The 19,372-nt window shown below is 42.1% G+C and overlaps 1 protein-coding gene across 1 annotated transcript in view; it reads left to right on the top strand.

The window, feature by feature from the left end:
• LOC306772640 (transcription factor IIIB 90 kDa subunit-like) overlaps positions 1 to 19,372 on the top strand; it is a 157,987-nt gene that overhangs the window by 97,929 nt on the left and 40,686 nt on the right. The window contains exons 13-16 of the mRNA XM_079262208.1: positions 3,602 to 3,663; positions 4,760 to 4,841; positions 5,018 to 5,073; positions 8,374 to 8,639. Of these exons, the coding sequence (XP_079118334.1) occupies positions 3,602 to 3,663; positions 4,760 to 4,841; positions 5,018 to 5,073; positions 8,374 to 8,639 (466 nt within the window). The remainder of the gene's footprint in view (positions 1 to 3,601; positions 3,664 to 4,759; positions 4,842 to 5,017; positions 5,074 to 8,373; positions 8,640 to 19,372) is intronic.

Genomic DNA, 19,372 nt, shown 5'->3' with positions numbered 1-19,372 from the left:
TGTTGCCAGAAGGTTTTCCCAAATGTGTCCCTGGCAAAAACACAGGATCTGAGATGATCATCAGCGTGAAGTTGTGGACCAGGGATCCTCAATCCAGGTCCTGGAGGACCGGAGTCCTGCAGGTTTTCCAGCTGCAACACACCTGACTCAATGTGTATTTAGCAGACGTATGCAGAGCTTGTCTGAGTCTGGTGTGTTCCAGCAGGGACACGAGGAAAACCTGCAGGACACCGGTCACTGAGGACCAGGACTGAGGATCCCTGTTTTAGAGACACTTAATCTACATGTTGTCACCCTCTGAAAGTAATGAGCCAAATCATTTCTAAAAACAGAGGATTTCTTGTAGATATTTGGTTGATTTATTTTGTCTCTTTAGAAAATCTTGAAATAAAGTGTTTATAGTGAAGTGGGGGGCGGGGGTGATGGTATAGTAACTAACTGGGATTGAGTTTAGAGCAGGTTAAACAGACACCACATGGGTTCAGACCATTTGTTGTTTAGTCAAAACCAAATCTCCTTTGGTGTTTCCTTCTTGGATAAGTTCATGCTTCTCACTGACCAACACAAGGTGGGAATATAGCCGGCGTACGTGCACGGCGGGCTGTCCTGATGCACACTGCGCTTCCTTGTTAAGCTCAGGGCGTCATTAAAGATGAAGAGGATCTGGAATTTCTCTGTACAATGAAGGAATCTTTGAATCTTTATGACAAGAAATGGAACATTTTTATGTACACATCATGCTAAAGGTATTTGGACACCCGCCTGAACATGCACATTAATGTTAATGCCGTCCCATCCTTCATCTGTTGGGGTGAATGTGCAGTTGGTCAAACCTTTGCAGCTATAACAACTTTATGGGAAGCTTGCTTCAAGCTGCAGGGCTGCGTTCATGGGAAGCGAGAGCATTTTTCCAGAAGCACATTTACAAGGTCAGGTACGGTTTAGAAGGATTGGCTGGTGGTCTCCGATATCATATCATCCCGAAGGTCAAGCTGAGGTCAGGACTCGACTCAAGGCGAGCTTTTCCACGTCTTTATGGACCTTCCATGGAAGACTGAATTTCAATGATCGGGATGGAGTGTCCCAGTAATTTTGAAAATTACTTCCTTTTTAAAAAAAGAATAATGACATTGCTAGATCTTCTAAACCAGGAGGGTTAAACTCCAGTCCTCTAGCAGGTTTTTGTTGTTTCCCTGCTCCAACACACATGATTCAAATCAAAGGAATCAAACCGGTTCTTGTCAACCTGTTCACTCATTTTGGTCAGGTGTATTGGAGCATGGAGACATTGAAAACCTGCAGGATACTGGCTCTGATCTGCTTGCACGCTCTTCCCTCTGTGACTTTTAAACCTTCAGACCAGTGATCCTCACTGGTAATTCAACAAGAGCCGTACTCAATACACTAAGACAAGAGAAGAGCCACTTTTTCCCCATAAAAAAAAAAAAAAAAGAAGCATTTCCACGCTACGTATCCTGCTACGTTGCCAAATAAGTAACATTCAGCTTTTTAGCAAGAAATGGTTATCCTAAATATTGCACGGAGTAACGGCATTCTTACGCAACAGTTTATGGTGAAAATACAACAATGCCTCCAGAATGTGGGCGTTTCTTTTTCAATATATCTACGAAGCTACTGACGGAGCTGCACAATGTGGAACACTGCTTTAGATTATCCTGGTGAGGGAGAAGCGTCCGGATCATAGAGATGAAAACGGGGGTGCCTCAGGGATCGCTGCTCGGTCCTCTTCTCTCTTTTTACTACTCTGTGGGGTTCAGGACCGCCTGCAACAACTCCGAAGCAGACGGTTTGCGACATCGAGATCAGAAACTTGTTCTCTGTCGTGCAAATGGTGCAGCTTGTAATGGATGTTGTTGAAAAGGACTTTGTTCTGGTGGAAAGGAGCCACAAACGGTGGATATTTGGCCGTTACTGAATATCATAATACAATCAGATCCAGCCTCCTGGAAAGGTTCACTTAGACCTGAATTCATGTTGCCCTGCAGACGTTAGATTCACTAGAGGAGGGTTTATTAGCCAGTTAGGGTCCCTGTTTCTCCCAGCTCTTTCACACTGGGAGGATAAACACATCAGTGTTGAACTAAGACACAGACGTCATCCTGGCCTTCCTCCTCGGCCGTCTGCTCTCCGTCATTTAAAAGACGAAAACAAAGAGAAACTAAAACATGGCGACTCCTGCCGTCTCGTATTTTTAGCTTCTCCTTCCTAATCATCAAAGTGATTTTCTGAACCCGATTCTTCTGTACACTCCAGAACAATTTAATGGGTTAGATCAAATTAGCAAGTGTAGATATATCAAAGCAGCGGCTGAATAATAACTCTGTAATTGCTCCCTCCCCTCCTCCCCTCTCTGGCTTTGGACTGGTGTTATCAGCTCTTTGTCTCTCTGCGTCTCTGCCTCCCGGAGCGTCGGATCTCTCCCAGGGCTTGTCTCCGTCTTATCTCGCCCTCACACTTCACGGAGAGGAAGTTCTTAGAGGGCTGGGCCTGCCAGATAGGGACTGACCTGTCTCTTCCCTCTGGAGAGCTTTCTCTTTTTTTAAGGAGGCTGCAATCTACTAACTGAACTGAAATGACTGACTAGATGAATCCCCAGCAGCCTCTTCAGCTGTGCAGCGAACGCAGCTTTTTTCAGTCTGAGGACGGTGCATTCCTCTCTGTCTCTGCACCTGCCTCGCCGTAATGAATCAGGAAAGCTGCCTGTCGACTCAGGTGGGGCTCCTTTGAAGCTGCTGCCCGGTGGGGAGTTTGAACTTCAGGATGCAGGGCCCTGCACCCCCCCCCCCCTTGTGAAAATGTCAAAGCAGAAAGCTGAAAGAGGTTAAATGACTCCTATAAATGTGACGCCCGCCACCCGTTAAAACATTTTCTTTCCATCTTCGCTGCTTTGATTGACTGTTTGATGTCTGCAGAACAGTTGCGCTGTTTCAAAACAACTAATCAAGGTGGAGAATCTTCCAGAAGGAAAGCTGTTGAGTCTCCATTGATGCTTTACTGTCAGCGCCCGCCCCCCCCCCCCCCCTCACAAAGAGCAAAACAATCCTTTGTTTCCTCTTATCAAAGTCAATCTCATTTCCTTTGAACATTTCTCCTCTAAAACTGAACCGTGTGCACATGTGGGGATTTGAAATGCCACTTTCTTTTATCATTGCGTTAAAATGTCTGTTGTTTCGCTTTCTGCAATCTGCTCCATCTCGTGGAGGCGCAGGTTGAAGCGGCCGCATGGAAAATACAGGCTGCTGCTTCAGCATCTCCTCGTCTCCTCACCAAGTATGCTAAAATCTAATGAGTGTGTTGTAATTGAAAAGAAAGTGTGAGGTAGAGCCGCCTAAACGCCAGTTAAGCCTATTAAGGCCTTATCAGGAGTCACAGTGTGTTTTATTTGCTGATTAACTCCTGATGGAGGTTTGATGTTCCTCTGTTTCCACCAGGATGGATGGGATGGGTGGATGCTGGAGGTGTGTGTGTGTGTTTCCTGCGTTTCCTGCCTCGCCCTCCTGGGATGGGAACGCTGCAGTGAAAATGTGCATTACAGCGGTTTGTGTGAGCGTGTCCGTTCTGGTTGTTGTCTCCGTGACAGATGGCGGCGCCGACAGCGGGGAGCTGGACCTGAGCGGGATAGATGACAGCGAGATCGAGCTGGTATGTAGCCGCCTTCTAATGAGCTTCAGTCCAGACTAAACCAGTACAGACGTTCAGTTCTTCTGAGTTTATAAACACATCTGAAGCAGCTGTTTGATGAATATTTTAGTGAAATGAGAAGCGGATGAAAAGATTTGGCTGTTTTATGTCATATTTTGCCTTTTTCAGTTGTGTTAACCACTGATGTTCGGGAAAGTACCTAAATCTCTAAATCACTGAGTCAGCTTCGACCTGATGCATTTCTACGGAAGCTGAGAGGGGACAGTCCTGCAATTCCTTTTTTTGCCACTAACTACAGATAACAATGTTTGATTTCCTATATTATTAGTATAATGTGCATTCTTCTTTTTTTTTTTTCTTCTATTTTTGTCTTGTCCAGCATTTAAGCAAGCAGACTGATGTTCTGGATGCTGTGTTCTGCTGAGCAAATTTATTTTGCCAAGGGGAACTTTTATAGATGTAATGATCCCCTTGTATTTCTTGATTCTTATTTTATTTTCCTATTTGTTTTGGATAATAGTTTGTATTACACAGTTTATGCTGCTGGACCCGACCGGAAAGGATAGAAAAGGGGCAGAAAGAGAACAGAAAAGATAACAGAAAAAACAAGAGAAAGACATCAATGCGTACACGTATATGCGCATACATACCCCCCTACATATATGTGTATATACACTCACACACACATACACATATATATACATATATATATACACATACACACATGCACACATATATACACATATACACACCTACATATGTACACACATACATACATACACACACATACACATATATATACATAAATACATACATACACATACACACATATATACACACACACACACACACACACACACACATATACATATACATTCATACACATACACATATATATATATATATATATATATATATACATATATACATACATAATGTACCAGTAAATTCTGGACCAGGCAGATGTATGCATCTGCCTGGTCCAGAATTTATCGGTAATAACAACGGCATGCGGTTAAAAAATGACTGAAATAAACATAAAAACCTGGTTTAATGTGGTAATTGATGCCCTTTTGCTCCCTCTGCCTCTCTGTAGTATCTGCTGAGCGACAAGGAAATCAAAATCAAGACGGCGCTGTGGATGGCAGAAAACTCTGACTACCTCAAAGAGCAGAAAGGTACTTTGGGGATATGACATGATATATCTGTGCAGGAGGTTTCAAGGCAGAAGTTGGATTTTTTTTCCCCATTTTATCAGTGAAATGAAGTTAAACCTGTGATTGAACCTGCCAGCGTTGAGCTGGCGTTGCTTCACCGTGGTTTCTGTTGAGCTCAGCCTGTTTCTTCTTCTCAGAAAAGGAAGCAAAGATAGCGAAAGAGAAGGAGCTCGGCATCTACAAAGAGAAGAAGGTAAGAAAACTTTGTTGGAGTTTTGACGGAAAGTTGAGAGTCGGGGAAAGTGTTCAGTGTTCAGACGTTCTGAAGTAGTCGAGATGGATGCGGAGAAGGATTTTAGTTAGTCAGAAAACAGGCAAATGTTTGCTGAAAATGCACCAGAATCTGTGTGTCCGAGTCCGTGTGTGTGTGTGTGTGTGTGTGTGTGTATGTGTGTGTGTGTGCGCCATGCTGTCATAAAGCTGTTCACCTTCAATGAGCCTCTTAATCTGAGACACGGTGTGCTACACAGGAGGGATCCTCAGTCCGGGTCCTGGAGGACCCGGATCGAGGATCCCTGCTACAAAATGTTTTCAAACGTTGCGTTTTGGACGAGAAGGCGACGCGTCGTGCAGCAGAACCAGGTGGTCTGATGTTGTTTCTTCACAGCTGCCTCTAACCGCAGCCAGCAGTTAAATTTCCCAGTAACAGGACGCATTAATGGTTTTTGTTGCACCGTAAAAATGTTCATCTTCATCACTAATTTAACAGGTTTAATTATTATTGCATACTTTTATTACTACATTGGTTTATTTTGTATAATTTTTTTTATTTTTTATTATTTATTTTTTTTATATTAATATTTTAATTATTATAACTAAATCGTTCATATTATTTGATGAATAGTTTATTTATTTCTAATGAAATTTAGAAAAAGCCCTGCGACGGCATCAGAATTTCCCTCAGTTGATTAATAATTTTTTAATTAGGGAAGAAAAAAAGTAAACATTCTTTCTTTTGTGTCTATTTCCAAACGTCTCGCATCAACACAACAAAATGTCTCTGTATTTGTTGCTACTTGCTTTTTTGTGGTAGAAGGGTCTGAAAACTCGCTGGATATATGAGTAATGATACCAGGAAATCATGCGCTGACATATTTTCTGTGTGACTGTGACTAAATACATTCAGTTTTCACTGCATCAGCTTAGATGTAATCAATTAATCCTAATTAATATATTAAAGTCCCACCCAGAAAAAAATAGAATATATAGAATAAAGAGATGTTGGAATATTACTCAGAGACAAAGTGACCCTTGGTAAGCTGCAGAGGTTTATTCTAGTCAAATAAATGTTTAAAAAACAGGAGTTTATTGTCGTTTATGTGGGATAAAAAACAGAGTTATGAATTTAGTGATTCACAGCAGAGAAACGCAGCCGTTTCTGCTGCAACCAGAACATAAATGGCGCTTTTGACTGATGAATGAGGGAAACGGAGTAGACTCAAACTGCAGAAGAAAATTACAGACAAAGAAAGCCAGTTAGTAAGATGGAAATAAACGCAGATGCTGGAAATGAGGCGGCTGAACACATGCAGGCCAATCTGTGGTTCCCTCCTGCTAGACCCAATATCTGTCCGCTGGTATCGCCGGTCAGCATGAGTTCATTAGTGGTTGCCATCCTGACCTGATCAGCTCCTGGGTGATTTAAGTGAGACACCTGCTGATCTCTTGCTAGATGTCCAGATCAACCTGGAATAACTAAAACCGCCTGACAACCTTAATGCGGAACCTTAATTAACACTTAAAATGTGCAAAGATGTTGCTCGCTGGGATTTTTAATGGTCAAAGCCTTCTCAGCTGGAAACCATAGACTGTGTATGACTGTGGGCGGAGCCTCTGACATCACCCGTAGGTTTCTGAAGAGCTGAATTGAAGCTCGGTGGGCGGTTCCTACCATCGCCATCTTGGCAGGGGCATGTTGTCTCGCCCGGAAAATACAAATATGGGCAAAGAGGTGGAGCTGAGAGGGGAGCTGTGAGCGTCATGGCGGATGATTGGCATCTAGCGAACCCCGACCTGCCTGTTGCTAAAAGCTAACCAAGTTAACCCAGAGCTAACAAGAGCTAACCAGTTAACAGAGGTAAGCGGGCTGAAGCAAAGTCCTGCTGTTAAGCAGCTAAAAACTGCAGTTTTTCTACGTTCTTCTTACTTGAAGGGGGAGAATGGGTACCTGTCAATCAAAAAGACACGCCCCTAATTATGAAGATTTTTGATATAAAACTACTTTTAAACAGAGGAGTTAGAAAAAATTCACTCCCCCCACAGTTGAGAGGGGGGCTGTGAGCGTCATGGTTGATGATTGACATCTAGCGAATCCCGACCTGCCTTTTGCTAAGAGCTAACCAGAAGCTAACCAGCTAACGGAGGTATGCGGGTTACCCTGTTAATTGGCTAAAAACCGTGGTTGTTCGACGTTCTTCTTACTTGAAGTGGGAGAACGGGTACCTGTCAATCAAAAGGACACACCCATAAATGTGCCAAATTTTGATAAAATTACTTCTAAACAGGGGAAGTTACAAAGAAATTCACTCCCCCCACAGTTGTCATGAAGATAAACCTGACCTATTAAACCTAAAATGTTTTTTGTACCAGGCAGTTGCAACTGGTTGGTTTCAATAGGGCTGCGACAAACAGCAGTAACTGCGTACCTGATAGTACTCTGCAGTATATAGTTTCTTTTTAAACTGCGTACAGCTGTTTTATCATTTGCACTCTTCTCTGTTTACTTTCTGGTTTTAATTAACGTCTCTGCCAGAGCGACGCAATAAAAATGTTTTTATGTACAATAGTACAAATGGAAAACAGACGAAGCTTCTTGTGGAGGATGAATGGACTTTTTTCTTGTTCTTGTGGCCTCAAGAGGAAGAAACAAAGTTCTCGCTTCTCATGGACGATGTAGGAAGCTTAAGAGAAATCATTGAGTAGTTTTGTCTGAATGGAAACGTGTAAACAAATAATTTTTGGATTGGTGTGAAATTTCAGGCGGCTGTAGCTCAGGAGGAAGAGCAGTTGTCCTTCAACAGGTAAGTTGAGGGATCGATTCCAGGCTTCCCCTGAAAAATGCCGAAGTGTCCTAGGGCAAGACACTGAACCCCAAACTGCCCCCCGATGTGCCTATCGGGGTATAAGTGTGTAGAATGAGTGTGTGTGTGAATGGGTGAATGTGACAAGTAGTGTAAAGCGCTTTGAGTGGTCTGTATGACTAGAAAAGCGCTATAGAAGTACAAGTCCATTTACCATTTCAGACACACCTTTCTGCTGGATGACTTGATTGGATTCTTTCTCCACAACTTTTAACATAAAACAAAGAAAAAAGAAGAAAAGGAAGACATTTCCTAAATCCGAAACTGGAGCAACAAAAGGTTGGAAGTGTAAATGTGATGGAAGAGAGCTTTTAACCTGAGCTTGAAGATAAAACAATGTAATTTGGTTGAATAAAAATACTTTTACCGTTGCTAATGGTTGAGTTGCTTTGTTTGTTTTTTTTCTGAATCAGCGGAGAGCCCCCACAAAGAGACGCGGCCCGATCAGAGCCAACAACGCCGAAGAGGCCATCGGGAAGATGTTGGAGCAGAAGAAAATCTCTAATAAGATCAACTACGATGTCCTGAAGGATCTCAACATAAAGCCTGGTGCCAGTCCGGCTCGTAAGGCCGAGTCCCCAAAGAGGGAGCCATCTGATGCCAAGCTTCCCAGACGCAACCCTAGACCCGCCCGACCCCCCCTGAACCTCAGCACGCCACTCAGCTCGCTGGGCAAAAGGTAAGCAGACGTCATGGTTTGTTACATCATCAGCCACATAACGATGTACATAATGGTTTTCACCAATCTGAAGATAAGTTCTTCATGTCTGCCGGTTTTTAACCTACAACCTGGTTATGAAACAAACCGACTTTCCTCAAACTGGCCCAAAAAAGAGATGAAATGACCATGTAAACACATAATTCCCAATGAAAATTACAAATCAGAATTAAACGTTATCCTGAAGTAAGTGGCTGGTTTTTTCCCATTTAAACTTGAACTGATTAATTCCGGCATTGTGTAAACTTTATTATTATTTGATTATGCATTATTATCATTATTATTATTTATTAGTATATTATTATTAGTAGTATATGTGTTCGGGGTGTAAGAAAATATTGGGGTGTGACAATATTATATTGATATTCAAGAATAAAACTTCTAAAACTGGTGTAATCATTGTGTAATGATAGGCATGTTGTATTGACTCCAGGAAGAAAAGCTGTACAGCAACAGCAAATGAAGATCAAAATAAATGCAAACTATTGATTTTTTTATCAAACAGTCGATCTTTCCTGATGAGGCAGATTTTCATTTCTTTATTCATTTTGTACATAAAAATCAGTGTTTTTATTGATTCTGCAGTGAAATGTAGATCCTCTGTTCTTATTCAATTATTTAATAAGGTGTTTACTACCAGTAATCAAAAAATTGCAATATATTGTCTTGTTTATAGTATTCTGATAAATCGCAATATATCGTATTGGTGCCCCGTATTGTAGTGCATATCATATCACTGGATGCTTGCCAATACACACCTCTAATATGTGTATGTATATATGTGTGTGTGTGTGCTTATGTATGTATAGGTATTAGGGGTGGGAAGATCGCTTAAAAACAATTGACTATCAGGATTTTTTTGCTTCACAATTTTAAAAATCGATGTTTTTCTAATAAATAAAAATAATCCATTATAAATTCATTGTTATTTTTATTGATCTTTTAACTTGTCTTCTTTGGCATTATAGCAGCAGAATGATGGTTTGGCTACTGTGTTGTTTTTCCTAATTAAAATCAAGAAAATGATGCGCAAAAAACTTTTTTTTTTTTTTAGTTTACAAAAATCAGCTATGTTTAAAGTTTTGTGAGAATTGCAATTTAAATCGAATCGGCAGCCAAAAAAAAAATCTGAATCGAATCGGAACAAAAGCATATCGTCACAGCCTTAATAGGTATGTACATATATTTTCTTTTGTTCGAAATAAAGATATAGATTAACTGAAAAATTAACTAAATTAAATGTTTTTTCGCTTCACGTTGGTTCTGATTGTTCTGTGCATGTTCGATACCTCGTCCTGTCCTGATGACCGCACATTCTGCGTGGTTGTCCGTACCCCGTCTACTTCATCTTCCTTCTCCTCTTCAGCAGCTAAAACAAGTAAAATAGTTTGCTCATTTTGAGCTGGTACTTCAACATTATTACAAAATTCAAAGCGAAAATGGTTCTTATGTGGATTTCCATGTTGTGGCCAAAGAGAAAAGAAGCAGGAAGTGCAGTTTGTGTAATTACAATAGACGTAAGTACGTCACGTCCGCCCTCTGTCCAATCAGAACCCTTCCCAATCCACCAATCAGAAGCAGAAGTAAGTAAACATGTTTTCCATGTGAACCTCAATTTGGAATTACTATTTCCATGTAAACTCAAAGGAGAAAACTGTGATCCAGCATTATTTATTTCTGAATCATTCATTCTGAAATTGTAGACATTTACAAGTTTTTGTTGAATGTTTGAATGAAATGAATCCAAAAGGAGCAATGCCATTGTTTTCCCCTGCAACTTTCAACCTGCAAGACCAGGACCAGTCACTCTAGAGTGACTTTCTGCACTGGTTGAACTGGTGCGCTAGCAGAAAATGGAGGTGTTGCTCTCAGCAGCACATTTTAAATTACTTTAAGGATTGTCTTTTTATCATCTGCCGTTCATACTGAAGGTTATTTGCATCACTTGTTCACAGTGATGTATAAAACCGACGTCTTTTTCCAAAAAACGCTTCTTTCATGATAAAATGAAATTGCCGTTGTTGCTGAAAGTATCTGGCGTTTGTCGTTAAATCCGCCGTCGCTCTGCACTCTCGTCTTGTTAACACTATCTGTCCAATCAGCCGGTGAACGCCTGACAAATAACACCTGAAGCACATAAATCCATATGTAATTATGGAGAGGTCTGCACAGCCCCCCGTCAGTCCTTCACACCATTAGATAATCTTCAATGCAAAGAACAGATGCTTGATTAAATGGAGAGGAGATGGATGGCGGCAGCAGCCGTTCCTCCTCTGCTGCAGCTGAGGTCTAACTAACAGGTTTTATTTGATTTTATGTTTTTGTTTTTCTGGCATGAGTCTCTGACTCGCCCTCAATCCCGTCCCCCTGAAATAATCGGGGCCGACAGGAGGACAGATGCTGGGTTTGCTTCTCATTTTTCCCAGAGATGCACCTTGTCTGCCAGAATTTGTCCCTGACAGTTGCTTTCAGGTCCTGCACTGGCGGGACGGATCCACTCTGAGCCTTTCAGACCAACGTAATGGGTTTTCTGCTGCGTGGAGACAAGCGGAGGGTTTTTCTCCCTGCTTGCTGTCTGGGGAAATTGGTTTCCTTTGGCTGTGTTTTTAAACCCCTCTCAGTTAATGTTGGCTTTAGGAACCATCTTGCAGCTTTGTAGGACTTCTATAGGGGCAGCTGTTTAGTGATTAAGGGGATGTAAAACCCCACAAGTGCCCCCCCCCCCCCCCCCCCCACCTCCCTCTTATTTTGTGGTTAGTTGAGCTCAGTTTATCTGCTTGCAGTTTGGAAGGCCTGTCCTGAGCTCTGCGATAATGCGACGTATTTGGGGCCTGGGTTTGGTAAGTCTGCTCCTTATTGCGGCAGAAAGTCTCTGTAGGATCATTTCCTTTTCATGTAAAGTGAAATGTATTTATAAATCGCTGTAAAACAGAATTGGTTCATTGCTTGAGTCTCCACAGTGTGACGGGGATGAAAACTGAGATAAAAAGACAAAAGAGAGAAAAAACTATTGTGTTGTTTTAGCCCAAAGCCTGTGAGAGAGGAAACCGGGTCATGGAAACAATAACAACCCAAAAACATAAATATGGGGATGGAAATTTTCACCAATAAGAGTTTATATTTACAGCATAAAGCAGAGACAGACTAAAGTCAGCTATGGACGCCCCATAAAAAGGACAAAAGACCCAAAACTGATGCAGAAACTAAACATTAAAGTGAGTTTGTGAGCAGAATCAGTCAGCAGCTTCTCCTCTTCTTCTTTTTGACAAGATGATTGATGTCACAAATTATGGCACATTACAGCACTTCCCACAGGATGGAAGTGTGAGGCTTTACAGATTCTCATGAGGAAACAGGTTTTGTCCTGATGTCCCATCCCACAGGGAGGTCAGAGGTCAAGCAGCAGCATGGAGAACTGGCTGCGATGCAGTCTGACACCTGAAGAGGTGGAAACAAGACTTCAGAGACAGAAAACGACTTCAGAGCAGGAACAGAGGATCCATATGTTGGAGGTTGTTCTCATGGACTGAGATGGACTTCATCTATCTGGTTGAGATTTTTGGCTGTTTCTGTATTTTTGCAGACTTCTAGTGGTCGTACGAAGGACAGGAGCAATAAAACAAATGAATAATCCTACATGGAGGTTGGTGAGTTTGTGTGCAAGCTGCAGTTAGATATGATGTGTTTAACAGGTTTGCTCAAGAAAGATTCAATTCATTCCCAGGAAATAAAAATCACCAAAAATTGAGGAAATTTGTAAAAAAAACAAAAAAAAACAATTTACACTTTGTTAATCAGTTATCAGCTGAGAAATTAAACCGTGGTCACATTGATTGTATACATTATACATACAAATATGTGTATGTATGTATGTGTGTGTGTGTGTGTGTGTGTGTGTGTGTGTGTATATACACTTAAGCAGAAGCTGAGGAAATGGGACCCAGTGTAGAATGATTTGCTATCCAGTTTTCAGTCTTTGGAAGAGAAATGTTTGGTAGGAAGCGTGTTCCAGGGAGCATATTTTGGTACTAAATTGTTTGTATGTCAGTGAAAAGATTTGAGCTGCTCCAGTTGGCTGATGGCGGCTGCCAGAGTGGTCCGCCTGCTCGGGAGGCAGGAATCCCCATGAATGAAAGATCATCTCCAGCTTCTTGTTTTGGCTTTGATCTCTTCAAAGAGGGGCTTCACCGGAAAAATCCCCATCTTGTGTTTTTAAGAATGGACTCTCTCTCCTGAAATATTTGACCCGTTTGAATTTTTTAAAAGTCCGTCCCTGTCTTGTCAATGAATCATTCATACGGCACTTCCTTTCAGTCTTTTCATGAATGGACCGGCTCCATCCATTTATCCAGAAATCGCTGAACTCTGCACTTTGTTACACTTAAAGCACAACAATGTTTCCAACCCCTGAGGATTTCCACTGCTGAACCATTAGGAGCGAGGAAATCCCTCAGGGCCAGCGAGCAGAAACGCAGCCATAAGTTCCTGCTTAGTCGCCGTGTGTTCGTCGTTGCTCCGGAATAAATGGAAAATTCATCTCAAGCAGCAGCCGTTGAGCTCAGAATGGTTTCTTTCAGCCTGGCAATCGAGGAGTGGACCGCTGATTCGACCCTGAAAAGGTTGTTGTGCTGCTTATTGAGACAGAGGAGAGGCCTGGTGTTGGGGAGACCTATGAAAGCGCAGGAGGCCTGCTGACAGTGCAGCCATTGTGACTTGTTTCTAGGCCTCGCCGAGGGGCCCATACTGAGGCATTGTGCTGCTCCTGCCTCCCCCTCCCCCTTCCTCTCCATGCTCTGGGCTTCGCTATGGGCTTCGCTCTCGTACACTTGAGGTTTTGCTTTACATCAGCCTGAAGTTTTTCCATTCTTCTCCTCCTTTGATCTCTTTATGCTCGCTGAGTTGTTATTTTTCTCTTGCAAAGAAGCCCGTTGTACATGTTGTTTGACTGTTGAACTGTGTCATCGATTTTAAGATTAAAATTCAGGAAAGTTTAGTCTTTGTTCTCGGAGACCAGGGCAGATTATATTCTGTTAATCATTATGTCCACAGCTCCTCCAATGGTTTCTCATCGGTGGTGTTGACAGTAAATTGTTCTGCAATTCATTAATCCTGATGCTCGATTCATTTTAGCTGTAGGGATACATGTAGCTTCAATTCACATAAACAAGATGCTTTCCATAGAGAATTCCCACAGTTCCCACAGAACCATCACCTGGAAAAAATCTTGCTTTTAACAAGCCAGGCCAGGCCAGGCTAGTAGCCATAGATCAGAAACATCTGTGTCCTCTGTAAGTCCAGGACTCGACAAACTCGACAGATTATTGGAAACATTCATTGATTATAACGAGCAGTCCTCAGCGTTTCAGATGTTGCCATGGTGATTATCATCTAAATAAGTATCAGAGTGTTATAATCCTAAAAACATTGTCCCAAACAGCCCCAACAAAGCATGGAATAAAATAAAATGCACAGCAGTAATACTTATTTTGCAGCTGTAACGTTTAACATTGGCAGCATGTGAACACAGAGCAGACTGCTTGCAGGTTAGAGTAAAACCGATGCACGATTTCCAAAATTCAACAGCAGCACATCATTCCAAATAAGTTGATTTTTTTAATGAGAAAAGTTTGCTTTCCCAGTCTAGCTGTACCAAAGCTCTGACTGGACCCTTAAAAAAACCTATAACTAGTAACATCTCTGTCCTCTCAGCTTTTCCTTCTGACTCAAGGCACAACTTCAAAACGGTTACACTTTATTTTCTTTTTCTTTTACCAAAAACGCCACCAAATAAATTCACCTGAAGATTACCAAATATTACCAAGTAATCCAAAAAATAAACCATAAAAATAATAAAAAGCAGTGGGCAACGGTGGTCCTAGAGGGACGCATTCCCTCAATTGGAGGTAGTTTTACTGCAGCAACACACCAGACACACACACCAGACTTAATTAGCAGACTTGTGCAGAACTAAAAAGCAAACTCTGCACAAGTTAATTTGCTTTTGTTGTCTTAACACCGGATTGTCACTTGTTTGCATTTGCCTGCTGAGCTCTACATGGTTTGTTTTGCAGTTTGTCTTAGTCTGTTGGCTGATGTGTTTGTTAAAAACTGCACCAACCCTCACAGACTTCTCTCGTTCAGTTTCTTATAAGTGCAACATGACGGAAACAGCATGATGACACAACTAGAACAAGGATTTGTAATGGGTACCAGTTTAGTTCCATACCAAAACCATAGACTGTATGTAAAAAGATGGATGGAGCCTCCGTGACGTCACCCGTAGGTTTCTGAAGAGCAGAACTGAAGCTCATTGGGCGGTTCCTACCATCACCATCTTGGCAGTGTCATGTGTGTCATCTCGTCTAGTAAATACAAATATGGGCAAAGAGGTGGAGCTGTGAGCACTGGGGTGGATGATTGACATCTAGCTAATCCTGTTGCTAAGAGCTAACCAAGCTAACCAAGAGCTAACAGGAGCTAACCAGCTAACGGAAGTAAGTGGGCTAGCATGTTTGTTAACCGGCTAAAAACCGCAGTTGTTCTACGTTCTTCTTACTTGAAGCGGGAGATCAGGTACCTGTCAATCAAAAGGATTGATTGACATGTGCCAAATTTTTTATATAATTACTTCTAAACAGGGGAAGTTAAAAAGAAATTCACTGTTCACTGTGATGCTGGAGGTTGTTGCTTGATAAAAACTCATTCACATCGTTTTAAAGCGGCGGCATTTCTGCAAGCATGCTCCAGACTGGTTTAGCATCAAACTGGACTTTGAAATGGTTTTTGTTTCATTCAGTGTTGCTTTATTTAAGGTGTTGACATATCTCTGTCATGTATTAATATTTGAGTTCTAATGGTGTCCTTTCCATACTGTCCACTTCCAGCTTTGTATCCAGATGCTCGTAATCACTCACAGCTTCAATAATCCTGATTGCAGCCTTTTGTCGTCTTCCCGTAAAGTCCTAAAGTATTTCTCCAGGATAAAAAGTAGTTATAACTAGACTGGTTCTTTGTCCCATGATGAATAAACCTTCACTCTCCAAGTACCAAGTTAGAACTTTTTTTTCCCCTTTATTTGTTTGGATCCCCATTAGCTGTTCTTCCTGGAGTCTTTTTTGTCAAACACAGTCAAGGTTACATTTACATATCCACAGCAATGCATCCCTGTATACAGGACTCCTTTAACTTGTCTTTACACACATAATCTTCGCACATACCTACATGTGCAAAAATAAACAACTATTCATCCTACAGAAGCTCCGTAATTCTTGGTTTCATAGATTCAACAAGGTTTTAGAAACATTTCTCAGTGATTTTGCTCTGTATTAACATGACAGCATCTGGTTCTGGTGAGTCTGTGTGAACTGTAGCCTCAGTTTGCTGTTCTTAGCTAACAGGAGTGGCACCCGATGTGGTCTTCGGCTGCTGTAGACCAGGGACCCCCAATCCTGGTCCTCGAGGGCTGGTGTCCTGCATGTTTTCCAAGTGTCCCCGCTGCAACACACCTGATTCAAATCAATGTGTATTTAGCAGACATGTGCAGAGCTTGTCTGAATCACGTGTGTTCCAGCAGGAACACTTGGAAAACCTGCAGGACACCGGTCCTCGAGGACCAGGGTTGGGGATCCCTGCTGTAGACCATCTGCTTCAAGGTTGGACCTGTTGTGTTTTCAGAGATGATGCTCTGCATATGCTGGTTAGAACCAGTGGTTATCTGACTTCCTCTTGTCTTTCTCCAACCAGTCTGCCAATTATCTTTCCTAAATCTAATTTACCAACAATATCTTTCATATTTGCAAACATGACCCCAATTAAACCGACAGAATTACACAGCTTGGCTGCCTTGCCTTGCATTTAGCTGGCAGTTGTAGCATTACACAGCCAAGCTGTGTAATGCTACAACTGCCAGCTAAATGCAAGGCAATGTGAACTAAATGTCTGATTGTCTCAGTTCAGCTTCTTTAGACTGAAGTCTGCGTCTTGGCAGACATGTGGAATGTGATTGTGTTGGTGAAGATGAGCTTTAGGCATCGACTCCTCTTTGCACAGAACAGCTCCATTTCCGCTAAACTATCGTCTAAAAGCCTCTCAGCTGTCATCACTGACTCTCCGTGCTCCCTATCACTCCATCTCTACCTTCAGCCTACATTTACCTCCTTCCTTCATCTGTTCATTTCATTGTCTCCTCTTGTGTCCCCCCCCCCCCTCCCTTTCCTCCACTTTCCTTGCGTCCTCTATCTGCTTCTTTACTCAAACTCATTCTTTCTTCTTCACCATACTTTGTACCTTTTTTTTTTTTTCCTCCCCTTCACCTCCTCTTCATGTCCACTGTTGTCTCACCTACATGTCTAATCATCTCGGTCTCCCAGTTGAAAGCCTTCAGCAGCATCATCTACAGTCCTCGTGCATCGCTCTGCCCCATCAGGCCCCCTCTAAGCTTCGGGCTTTTGCAAGTCGCTAACGAGTTCTTTGTCTTTCTTGTGTTTCCTCTGTTGTCCTCACCCCTCCTCTCCGCTCACCATTTTCTCCCGATGTCTGTTTAAGTGTTTTTACTTTACCAAACGTCCTATAGAACCGCTTCACTACAGTCAGGCGAGTTTAAATGCAGGGGGTGGAAAGGAGCAGCAGAGCTGGTGCAACGACAGCACCGAGTCTGATGCTGTCAGGACTGTAGACGTCTACTTGACTTGTGATTTTTAAATGAAATCCAAAACTGTCTGAACTGTCATCTGTTATCGGTCACATGCTGAGCTTGACAAACTCATTATCTGTTTTTACTGGTACTTTCATAGAAAGAATGAATTCTGCTGTCCGATGTTGTGAAAGAATGTAGAATAGACCATAACAGTCTTTATGGGCCCGGGAAGCTTATTTTGTACAGCTGAAAGATGTCACGGCTTCCACAGTTTGCATCATGACCTCTGGCGAGCGAAAGTCAAACTGCTAATAAGCCCAGTTTCATCAAACTAGTCTGGCTCTGTACATTACGGGACAGTCTGAATGTGTTTTTGCCTTTCCAAAGCCAAAACATGGGAAAAGTGGCAGAATATCCATCACCAATGTTTGGGTCCGAATCGTACTGATCCAATCCGCTCCACTGCCATCTGCCCATTGGTCAAAAGAATCGCCATGTCCTGTGCACCTGTACGACACAAACAAGCGGGAACAGGGCCATGTTTAATTATATGATGGTTTTTGGTTGTTTAGTTGCATGCCAAAAAAAAGAGCACAAATTGCTGTATGTCAATCATTCTTCTCTGTTGATTCTTCTTCTTCGTTGTTAATTTAGGAGGTATCACGTTGCCGTGACGTTACAGTTCTACGTAGCTGAAGCATCTATCGCCATTTGGCTATTAAAGGAAGTAGTCCCCTTTTCCACCAACCAGTCCGAGTCAGGACTCAACGATTTGGTGTGGTGCGGTACGTAAGCCCACCTTCATCTGGGCCCGTTGGTGGAAAGTGGGCTGGATGTGTAAACAGGTTGATTTCTGCTGTGATGTTACAAACGTGACTCATCTGTTGTGGAAAACTAGTTTGGTTTTCCAACAGAAACACTTTATTATTATTTTTCTTTTTTAGAATTTATTTCGAACTAGAAAAACAAACTTTAAAACAGAACAAATAGTCGTTACAACAAACAAAACAAGCTTCTTAAGTTTGAAAAGGGCCCTGGAAGAAGTTGAACACTTATCTGGTCCAAAAACCCCTCATAAATAATATCCTAACATTATACAGGATCTCTGAAAAGTAATGGACACAATGTTACATTACAATACATTCATTCATTCATTTTCCAAACCACTTAATCCAATGAAGGGTCGCGGAGAAGCTGGAGCCTATCCCAGCCGTCTTTGGGCGAAGGCAAGGTACATCCTGGACAGGTCGTCAGTCCGTCGCAGGGCCATTACAATACAATAAAACTTAAATATTAAATAGTGGTAAAACACATAATAAATCATAATACATTATTTTCAATCCATTTGTACCTCATAACTTTTAATTATCTCATCTTTTATCATTTGTTTAAATTTTCCTATTTATTTCTGCTTCTGCTGTTGTGTCTCCAGTTTCCGCCGTTGTGTTTGTCACATGAAGCTGCGACAGACGTAACGCAGCACGGAAACATGTGGAAAACCACTCCATCCCACAGACAGAACCACTGCTGACCTGGGGTTTTAAATCATGCCAGATTATCTTTCTGAACTTAAATAATCTGGCGTATCCGATCTTCCTCCGAGTCTTTGCTTTTAGTTTTTGCTCAGGAATGATTTCTTTAAACTACTCTTTCTTATCTGTGGAGTCAGACCTCTGTTTATCTCTCCTCAGTCCATGTCTTATCTTGTCTTTATGACCTCTTGTTCCTTCCTCCCTCCCCACTAGTTTTCCTCTCTCACTCTGGAAGTCTACTGGCTCGTCCCTTTAGGGACACCAAACTGCTGCTGTACTGGCTATAATGGACAGTCTTTAGGTTCAAATGTACCATGCACACATTGACTTCTCCCTGTTTCTGTTCCACCCCCTCCCTGCGTCTCCCCACCTCCTTCAGCCAGCTGCCAAACAGACCCTCCCTGTTCCCTTCATCCTAACTGGAGGATGGAAAAGCAGTCTTCCAGAAATAGCCCAGATAATTGCCCTCCAGTGATGTTTTTTTTCTCCTCCTTTACGCTTCTTTGCTTCTTCATCGCTTCTTTTCC

Source organism: Telmatherina bonti (assembly GCF_933228915.1).
Source record: "Telmatherina bonti genome assembly, chromosome: 22".
Lineage (NCBI taxonomy): Eukaryota > Metazoa > Chordata > Actinopteri > Atheriniformes > Telmatherinidae > Telmatherina > Telmatherina bonti.
Note: the sequence above shows the minus strand (reverse complement) of the source record. Positions and strands in the feature narration are given on the sequence as shown.